The sequence below is a fragment of the Procambarus clarkii genome, chromosome 11 (assembly GCF_040958095.1).
Source record: "Procambarus clarkii isolate CNS0578487 chromosome 11, FALCON_Pclarkii_2.0, whole genome shotgun sequence".
Classification (NCBI taxonomy): Eukaryota; Metazoa; Arthropoda; class Malacostraca; order Decapoda; family Cambaridae; genus Procambarus; species Procambarus clarkii.
This window is the reverse complement of record NC_091160.1, coordinates 31,675,049-31,685,794: the sequence shown is the minus strand read 5'-3', so window position 1 is coordinate 31,685,794 and position 10,746 is coordinate 31,675,049. Positions and strand designations below refer to the sequence as shown.

The window sequence follows — 10,746 nt, the reverse complement described above, 5'->3', positions numbered from 1 at the left end:
GTAGAGGAGACAGCAGAAGGTATAGGAGACAGCAGCAGGTAGAGGGGACAGTAGCAGGTAGAGGAGACAGTAGCAGGCAGAGGAGACAGTTGCTGGTAGAGGGGACAGTAGCAGGTAGAGGAGACAGTAGCAGGTAGAGGAGACAGTAGCAGGTAGAGGAGACAGCAGCAGGTAGAGGAGACAGCAGCAGGTAGAGGAGACAGTAGCAGGTAGAGGAGACAGCAGCAGGTAGAGGGGACAGTAGCAGGTAGAGGAGACAGTAGCAGGTAGAGGAGACAGTAGCAGGTAGAGGAGACAGTAGCAGGTAGAGGAGACAGCAGCAGGTAGAGGAGACAGGTAGAGAAGACAGGTAGAGGAGACAGCAGCAGGTAGAGAAGACAGGTAGAGGAGACAGCAGCAGGTAGAGGAGACAGGTAGAGGAGACAGTAGCAGGTAGAGGAGGCAGGAGCAGGTAGAGGAGACAGCAGCAGGTAGAGGAGACAGTAGCAGGTAGAGGAGACAGGTAGAGGATACAGGAGCAGGTAGAGGAGACAGCAGCAGGTAGAGGAGACAGCAGCAGGTAGAGGAGACAGCAGCAGGTAGATGAGACAGGTGGAGGAGACAGCAGCAGGTATAGGAGACAGCAGCAGGTATAGGAGACAGCAGCAGGTAGAGGAGGCAGTAGCAGGTAGAGGAGACAGGTAGAGGAGACAGGTAGAGGAGACAGTAGCAGGTAGAGGAGACAGCAACAGGTAGAGGAGACAGCAACAGGTAGAGGAGACAGCAACAGGTAGAGGAGACAGCAGCAGGTAGAGGAGGCAGCAGAAGGTAGAGGAGACAGGTAAAGGAGACAGCAGCAGGTAGAGAAGACAGGTAGAGGAGACAGTCGCAGGTAGAGGAGACAACAGCAGGTAGAGGAGACAGTAGCAGGTAGAGGAGACAACAGCAGGTAGAAGAGACAGCAGCAGGTAGAGGAGACAGGTAGAGGAGACAGCAGCAGGTAGAGGAGACAGCAGCAGGTTATCTTATCTTGAGTTATCTTGAGATGATTTCGGGGCTTTAGTGTCCGCGCGGCCCGGTCCTCGACCAGGCCTCCACCCCCAGGAAGCAGCCCGTGACAGCTGACTAACACCCAGGTACCTATTTTACTGCTAGGTAACAGGGGCATAGGGTGAAAGAAACTCTGCCCATTGTTTCTCGCCGGCGCCTGGGATCGAACCCAGGACCACAGGATCACAAGTCCAGCGTGCTGTCCGCTCGGCCGACCGGCTCCCGGGTAGAGGAGACAGCAGCAGGTAGAGGAAACAGGAGCAGGTAGAGGAGACAGCAGCAGGTAGAGGAGACAGGTAGAGGAGACAGCAGCAGGTAGAGGAAACAGGAGCAGGTAGAGGAGACAGCAGCAGGTAGAGGAGACAGCAGCAGGTAGAGGAGAGAAGGGAAGGGAAGGGAACTATCAGGGGGAAAGCGCCAAGTCATTACGACTATATAGCACTTGGAAAGGGTCAGGATAAGGATTTGGGATGGGACGGGGAGGGAAGGAATGGTGCCCAACCACTTGGACGGTCGGGGATTGAACACCGACCTGCATGAAGCGAGACCGTCGCTCTACCGTCCAGCCCAAGTGGCTGGGTAGTAGAGGAGAGAGAACAACCAACACTTCACACTACCGTTATTGAGGACGCGCTTGAAGGGACGGTGGTGTCTGGTGGGCCTGAACCAGGTCTTCCTCTGCGGGACGTACACGCTCAGGTCCCGCCAGGTGAGGGTGATGCCCTCCTCGCTGGTCTTCCACGTCCCGTACCCGAGCCCCGAGTGCTTGGCTAGCCCCAGTCGGTCGTCCTCATGCTGCGGGTTAAGGCCGCCGGTTAGTGCCTGGTTAAGGTGCCTCATCCACTGGTTACGACGCCTCATCCACTGGTTAAGTCGCCTCATCCACTGGTTAAGGCGCCCTCATCCACTGGTTAAGGTGCCTCATCCACTGGTTAAGGCGCCTCATCCACTGGTTACGGCGCCTCATCCACTGGTTAAGGCGCCTCATCCACTGGTTACGGCGCCTCATCCACTGGTTAAGGCGCCTCATCCACTGGTTAATGGTTCATTTACTGGCGTCTGCTTTAATGTAAGATCTCATCAAACAGTGTTTTGTTTATAAGTGAACTGTATAGGCTGTGTACCGTGTACCACAGAGACTACACCGTGTACCACAGGGGCTACACCGTGTACCACAGAGGCTACACCGTGTACCACAAGGGCTACACCGTGTACCACAGAGGCTACACCGTGTACCACAGGGGCTACACCGTGTACCACAGGGGCTACACCGTGTACCACAGGGGCTACACCATGTACCACAGGAGCTACACCGTGTACCACAGGGGCTACACCGTGTACCACAGGGGCTACACCGTGTACCACAGGGGCTACACCGTGTACCACAGGGGCTACACCGTGTACCACAGGAGCTACACCGTGTACCACAGGGGCTACACCGTGTACCACAGGAGCTACACCGTGTACCACAGGGGCTACACCGTGTACCACAGGAGCTACACCGTGTACCACAGGGGCTACACCGTGTACCACAGGAGCTACACCGTGTACCACAGGGGCTACACCGTGTACCACAGGGGCTACACCGTGTACCACAGAGGCTACACCGTGTACCACAAGGGCTACACCGTGTACCACAGAGGCTACACCGTGTACCACAGGGGCTACACCGTGTACCACAGGGGCTACACCATGTACCACAGGAGCTACACCGTGTACCACAGGGGCTACACCGTGTACCACAGGGGCTACACCGTGTACCACAGGGGCTACACCGTGTACCACAGGGGCTACACCATGTACCACAGGAGCTACACCGTGTACCACAGGGGCTACACCGTGTACCACAGGGGACTCACGACTCAGGTACTCACCTCAAGGGGGTCGCTGGAGTAGGTGTTGGAGCCGGAGGAGTGGAAGATGTACCGCTCGGAGCCGAGCAGGGAGGACCGCTCGTCCTGCTGCTCCAGCGCCATCGTCGGCAGGTTCCTGAAGAAGGGAACACCCAGGGGGTTAGGGTTGCCGGCCATGCCAAACGCCTCCGTCGGCAGCGAGCGGTGACGGTGGCGGCGCTTGAGTGTGTCATCGCTGTCCAGGTCACTACTCAGGTCACTCATGGCCACCACTCTCACTCACCACCTAACTCAAACTCTCCCAAAAAATGGCGACTCTTCGAGATTAAACAAAGGAGGACGGTGGTGGTCGGAGTGTGATACTAGCGGAGAATGGTTGGCCAGGGCGGCCGGCGCAGGGTAGCGGCACACAGCAGAGGTGGAGGGTGGGTGTGGGGCGGTGACGCGCCAACTGGACGCTAACAGCAGTAGCGGCCAGTGGGGGGAGGACCTGGTAATGGGACACCGTGCGCGCGCGTGCCTGCCCATCGGTCTCTCCCTGGGGGCTGGCCTAGCCACCCCGGGGCCTGGCCTAGCCACCCCCGTGGCCTGGCCTAGCCACCCCCGGGCCTGGCCTAGCAACCCCGTGGCCTGGCCTAGCCACTGCGCCGTACGGACCCCTATAGTGACCCCTCCTTCACACTGCCACTGCCACCCGTGTGCCAGTGTCATGTCTCCCCTTACTCTTCTGATTTCAAGGGATGTGAGGTTCAGCTCCTTTAGCCTTTCCTCGTAGCTCATACCTCTCAGTTCCGGGACGAGCCTGGTGGCATACCGCTGATTCTTCTCAAAATTTGTCTTGTGTTTAACTAGGTATGAACTCTCACAGATTTAACAAATTCACAAAGACCGGAAAGTTGTAGCATTAAATATTATGACAGATATCGTGAGGAGACATTCACATATGGGACTAATAGAACAAGAACCCGGCAATGTGATGTTATAGTGGCCAGAATACGCCTGGGATATAGACGTATCTGGCAGCTTTCTCAAAACCCAAATGTCGAGTACACAATGTGTCAACTTTGTGAAAGAGAAGACATTCACTCTCTTGAACATTATATTGTAGAATGTCCCATACTGACTGACTTTCGCCCTCCTGGGCTAAGGTATGCTGAACTGTGTAATTACTATATGAGTACTGGAACACTTGATGATATATTGGACTTGTACCCAAGATTAACCATGTAATGTATCAATTATACAATGTATGTATGTGATGTAACTATATAACCTGAGCTTGTAAAAGCACCTTCAGTGATTAAGTGCTTAATTGCACACTAGTTTCTCTATCAGCTATCTCACCCTGTCAGTGTAAAAGAGACAAATGTATGTGAATGCATATGTACGTATATATATGTGTGTGTGTGTGTGTGTGTGTGTGTGTGTGTGTGTGTGTGTGTGTGTGTGTGTGTGTGTGTGTGTGTGTATGTATATGTATGTGTATAAAGTATATATGGAAGCTGATCAGAATTATATCTCACCTTTGTAAATGCACATTAATGACACTATGTAAAAGACATATTGAACACTTTTTGTAGGGCATACGTAAATCTGTGTATCTATATATTTACGTATGTAGGTTAGCTTAGCATTTTAAAAGCACCGAATCACCTTCTGTGGTTGATTGTTCAATAAACCCTTGAACTATATGTTTAACACATCTCTAACCCTGTCCCATGGAGGACAGAAGAAAATGTATATATGCTGGTTAGCATTGTTAATGTGTGGCCACGTCTGTGGTAGAAAATAATAATAATAATTAAAAAATATTAACTCCAGGCTGGAGCTGCATATTCCAGGATTGGTCTGACATATGTGGTATACAGGGATCCTGAACGATTTCTTACACAAGTTTTCTAAAGGCAGTTCTTATGTTGGTCAATCTAGCATATGCCGCTGATGATATCCTTTTGATGTGGGCCTCTGGGGACAGGTTCGGTGTGATATCAACCCCCAGATCTTTCTCTCTATTTGACTCTTGCAGGATTTCACCTCCCAGATGGTACCTTGTGTTCAGCCTCCTGCTCCATTCACCTAATTTCATTAGGCAAAGGGAGCAGGTTCATGTAATTTCTTCAATTTCAATTTCAATGTGTGTTGGGGGAGGGGGGGGGGGGGGGAGGGGAGGGGAGGGGAGAACGGGGGAGTCATGTGGGGGGAGGGGGGCAGTAGGTAATCCCAGCACAGGCAAGTTTCTTGTAAGATAACACGCCTCCTCCCCGCGCCCTCCCCGACCATACGTGATGCCTAGAGGAGATTGGCGTCATTGTACCCCACGAATCTAACTCATATGTAGCCTAGGTGTGTGTGTGTGTGTGTGTGTGTGTGTGTGTGTGTGTGTGTGTGTGTGTGTGTGTGTGTGTGTGTGTGTGTGTGTGTGTGTGTGTGTGTCCCCTGACACAGGGAGGCCGGACAATCTAGTCACCACTTGGTGGGCTTCAAGTCTCCCCCGTCACCATAACTCCTTGGCGTCACCCCAACACCAACCTCTTGAGTTAATTGACAGTTGAGAGGCAAGACCAAAGAGCTGAATCATAATCCTGTATCACCTCACCCCAAGCTAATATAAGCCTTGACATTGTATGCAAAAACTTGTGTTTGAAAATGTAAAAAGTGACTTGCGAAACGCTTCCCTAGGCCTCAGACCATAAATTAAGTGTGAAAATGAACTTTGGAGAGTTAATTTTTCAACTACCCCCGACAGTGAGGCCCGACAACTACCCCGAATATATATATATATATATATATATATATATATATATATATATATATATATATATATATATATATATATATATATATATATATATATATATATGTCGTACCTAATAGCCAGAACGCACTTTTCAGCCAACTATGCATGGCCCAATTTGCCTAATAAGCCAAGTTTTCATGAATTATTGTTTTTTCGACTACCTAACCTACCTAACCTAACCTAACCTAACTTTTTCTGCTACCTAACCTAACCTAACCGATAGAGATAGGTTAGGTTAGGTTAGGTAGGGTTGGTTAGGTTCGGTCATATATCTACGTTAATTTTAACTCCAATAAAAAAAAATTGACCTCATACATAATGAAATGGGTAGCTTTATCATTTCATAAGAAAAAAATTAGAAAAAATATATTTATTCAGGAAAACTTGGCTTATTAGGCAAATCGGGATTTTTATAGTAGGCTGAGAAGTGCGTTCTGGCTACTAGGTACGACATATATATATATATATATATATATATATATATATATATATATATATATATATATATATACGTTTGTATGAGTCCAGACGTTATTTGCCCGGAGCATTCTACGTCAAATGTGACCAAATGTCTTACATCACATTTGTAACGACGTATTGGGTGAGGACGGGTTGTTGTGCGGGAGATTTGTTGACATTTGTTTACAGTGGGGCTGAGGGAGTCTTTCCTGGGAATGCTCTTGAAGATCCTGAAGACAAGCCTTTGCAAACACGAACCTCCCAAGACAAACAGCTGCCGAAAGGATCACTAAATTTTGCAAGAATATCAACAATACAAATTAAAAGAATATTTACAGCTACCCTCTCCCGTGAGAAAGTAAAATCCTTTATTTCAGGCTACAGGACTGGGCCTGAAATCTTCACGAGGATCTTCTGGAGGAGAGACATCCTCATTCCCGCTGTGAACAAATGTGAACAAATCTCCCGCACATAAACCCGTTCTCTCACCCAATAGTGTTTTCACACTAAGAGATGCTATACCGATGATGATACTTTTCAAAACGCTTGTGCTCTCTAGAGTGGAGTACTGCTGCACAATGACAGCCCCTTTCAAAACTGGAGAAATTGCTGACCTGGAGAGCGTGCAGAGATCCTTTACTGCTAGAATCCACTTAGTAAAACATCTAAACTATTGGGACCGACTAAAGAGCCTAAATCTGTACTCCCTTGAGCGCAGGCGGGAGAGATACATAATAATTTACACGTGGAAAGTATTAGAGGGGCTGGTCCCAAACCTGCACACAGCAATAACATCACATGAGACCAGAAGACATGGCAGGATGTGCAGAATACCCCCGTTGAAAAGCAGAGGTGCAACAGGTACTATGAGAGAGAACTCTATCAACATCAGAGGCCCGAGACTGTTCAACACGCTTCCGCTACACATAAGGGGCATAACTGGCAATCCCCTCACAGTGTTCAAGAGAGAACTGGATAAGCACCTCCAAAGGATACCTGATCAACCAGGCTGTGACTCATACGTCAGACTGCGAGCAGCCGCGTCCAACAGCCTGGTTGATCATTCCAGCATCCAGGAGGCCTGGTCGACGACCGAGCCGCGGGGACACTAAGCCCCGGAAGCACTTCAAGGTAACCTCAAGGTAACGTCGTTACAAATGTGACGCAACACTAGAGATTAACGCATCGTAACAGTGACGTTTCCGACGCACCGATAGGTTAGCTGGGCTCATGCGTTTCTGGTCAAGCAAAACATTTGCATTGTTTATGGAGCGGCAGCAAGTCGAGAGAACGGGATGCCTGGTTAGGCCTAACTTGATCAAGGTTAACCAGGTTTGTTTGGCTCCAGCCTCGTCAACACAAGAGGTGTGAGGGCGCAGGCTAAGGGTTTAGCATCTTGCGGAACGCCTCAGACCGGCCCCACACCTTCACACAACACACTCTGTGTATATTATTATGCTCAAACTACACAGCCCATTATACAAACATACATACTCACGATCTTATGGGGTAAATAGGCATTGTGGTGAGGGGGCACAGGTGGACCAGTGGACCGGACACTGCTCAGACTAGGGGGCACTGGTGGACCACAGGACCGGACGCTGTGTTCAGACTAGGGGCACTGGTGGACCACAGGACCGGACGCTGTGTTCAGACTAGGGGCACTGGTGGACCGCAGGACCCGACACTGCTCAGACTAGGGATACTGGTGGACCACAGGACCGGACGCTGTGATCAGAGTAGGGACACTGGTGGACCACAGGACCGGACACTGCTCAGACTAGGGACATTTGTGGACCGCAGGACCCGACACTGCTCAGAATAGGGATACTGGTGGACCACAGGACCGGACGCTGTGATCAGAGTAGGGACACTGGTGGACCACAGGACCGGACACTGCTCAGACTAGGGATACTGGTGGACCAGTGGACCGGACACTGTTCAGAGTATGGACACTGGACCACAGGACCGGACACTATGTTCAGACTAGGGGCACTGGTGGACCACACGACCGGACACTGCTCAGACTAGGGGCACTGGTGGACCACACGACCGGACACTGCTCAGACTAGGGGCACTGGTGGACCACAGGACCGGACACTGCTCAGACTAGGGACACTGGTGGACCAGAGGACCGGACACTGCTCAGACTAGGGACACTGGTGGACCAGAGGACCGGACACTGTTCAGACTAGGGACACTGGTGGACCAGAGGACCGGACACTGCTCAGACTAGGGACACTGGTGGAGGAGAGTGCGGGACAGCGGGCCCTGGCGGGGGTGAGGGAGGCTGGTGCTGCTCTCACTCACATGGTGTGACGCCGTGTGACAGGCGGACAGAGATCTGTCTTGGATGTCTGCCCCGCCTCTCATTACCTCCCACACCTGCCTCCCCACACCACACCTGCCCCCCACACCTGCCCCCACACCACCACACCTTCCACCCACACCAACAAACCTGCCCCTACACCACCACACCTGCCCCTACACCACCACACCTGCCCCCACACCACCACACCTGCCCCCCACACCACCACACCTGCCCCTACACCACCACACCTGCCCTAAACACCACCACACCTGCCCCCACACCACCACAACTTCCCCCCCCCATCACACCTGCCCCCACACCCCCACACCTGCCCCCCACACTCCCACACCTGCCCCCCACATCACCACACCTGCCCTCACACCACCACACTTGCCCCCACACCACCACACCTGCCCCCACACCACCACACCTGCCCCCTACACCCCCACACCTTCCCCCCACCCCCACACCTGCCCCCCACCCCCACACCTGCCCCCCACCCCCACACCTGCCCCCCACACCTGACCCCCACCCCCACATCTACCCCCCACACCCCCACATCTGCCCCCCACACCACCACACTTGCCCCCACACCACCACATCTGCCTCCACACCACCACACCTGCCCCCTACACCCCCACACCTTCCCCCCATCCCCACACCTGCCCCCCCACACCCCCACACCTGCCCCCCCACCCCCACACCTGCCCCCCACACCACCACACCTGCCGCCCACACCACCACACCTGCCCCCCACACCACCACACCTGCCCCTACACCCCCCACACCTTCCCCCCCACACCTGCCCCCACCCCCACTCCTGCCGCCCACACCCCCACACCTGCCCCCACCCCCACACCTGCCCCCCACACCCCCACACCTGCCCCCCACACCACCACACCTGCCCTCACACCACCACACCTGCCCCCCACACCACTACACCTGCCCGCTACACCACCACACCTGCCTCCACATCCCCACACCTGCCCCCCACACCACAACACCAGCCCCCATACCACCACCACACCTGCCCCCCACACCACTACACCTGCCCGCCACACCACCACACCTGCCTCCACAACCCCACACCTGCCCCCACACCACCACAAATGCCTCCACAACCCCACACCTGCCCCCCACACCACAACACCTGCCCCTCAGACCACCACACCTGCCCCCCCCACACCACCACACCTGGCCCCACACCACCACACCTGCCCCCCATACCACCACACCTACTCCCCACACCACAACACCTGGCCCCACACCACCACACCTGCCCCACACACACCACCACACCTGGCCCCACACCACCTAACCTGCCCCACACCACCACACCTGCCCCACACACACCACCACACCTGCCCCACACACACCACCACATCTGCCCCACACACACCACCACACCTGGCCCCACACCACCTAACCTGCCCCACACACCGTCAGAGTAAAAGAGACAAATGTATGTGAATGCATGTGTGTGTGTATGTATTTATGTATACATGTATGTATATATGTATGTGTACATATGTGTGTATGTGTATGCATGTATATGTATGTGTATAAAGTAAATATGGAAGCTGATCAGAATTACATTCCACATTTGTAAATGCACATTAATGAAACTATGTAAAAGGCACATCGAACACTTTATAAAGGGCATACGTAAATCTGTGTATCTATATATTTACGTATGTAGGTTAGCTCAGCATTTTAAAAGCACCGAATCACCTTCTGTGGTTGAGTGTTCAATAAACCCTTGAACTATATGTTTAACACAACTCTAACCCTGTCCATGGAGGACAGAAGAAAATGTATATATGCTGGATAGCATTGTAAATGTGTGGCCACGTTTGTGCTAAAAAAAAAACACCTGCCCCCCACACCCCAACACCTGCCCCCCACCACCACATCTGCCCCCCACACCACCACACCTGCCCCCCACCACCACATCTGCCCCCTACACCACCACACCTGCCCCCTACACCACCACACCTGCCCCTCACACCCCTACACCTGCCCCCAAACCACCACACTTGCCCCCCCACACCTGCCCCCCACACCACCACACCTGCCCCCCACACCACCACACATGCCCCCACACCATCACACCTGCCCTAACACCACAGTGAAAGCATCTGAGACATCTGGTGGTCACGCAGTCCGTTACTGAATATGGTGTATCCCTTACAGTGGTGTCCCCCACCACTGGTCCTCCACCACTGGTCCTCCACCACTGGTCCCCCACCACTGGTCCTCCACCACTGGTCCTCCACCACTGGTCCCCCACCACTGGT

At 52.9% G+C, this 10,746-nt stretch overlaps 1 protein-coding gene across 1 annotated transcript in view; it reads right to left on the bottom strand.

Annotated features, from left to right (window-relative positions):
- LOC123758499 (ABC transporter G family member 6) overlaps positions 1–10,746 on the bottom strand; it is a 75,336-nt gene that overhangs the window by 17,964 nt on the left and 46,626 nt on the right. Inside the window, exons 15-17 of the mRNA XM_069323018.1 lie at positions 3,665–3,730; positions 2,904–3,154; positions 1,647–1,824 (exon numbers count right to left, since the gene is read on the bottom strand). Coding sequence (XP_069179119.1) covers positions 1,647–1,824; positions 2,904–3,154; positions 3,665–3,730 — 495 coding nt within the window. The remainder of the gene's footprint in view (positions 1–1,646; positions 1,825–2,903; positions 3,155–3,664; positions 3,731–10,746) is intronic.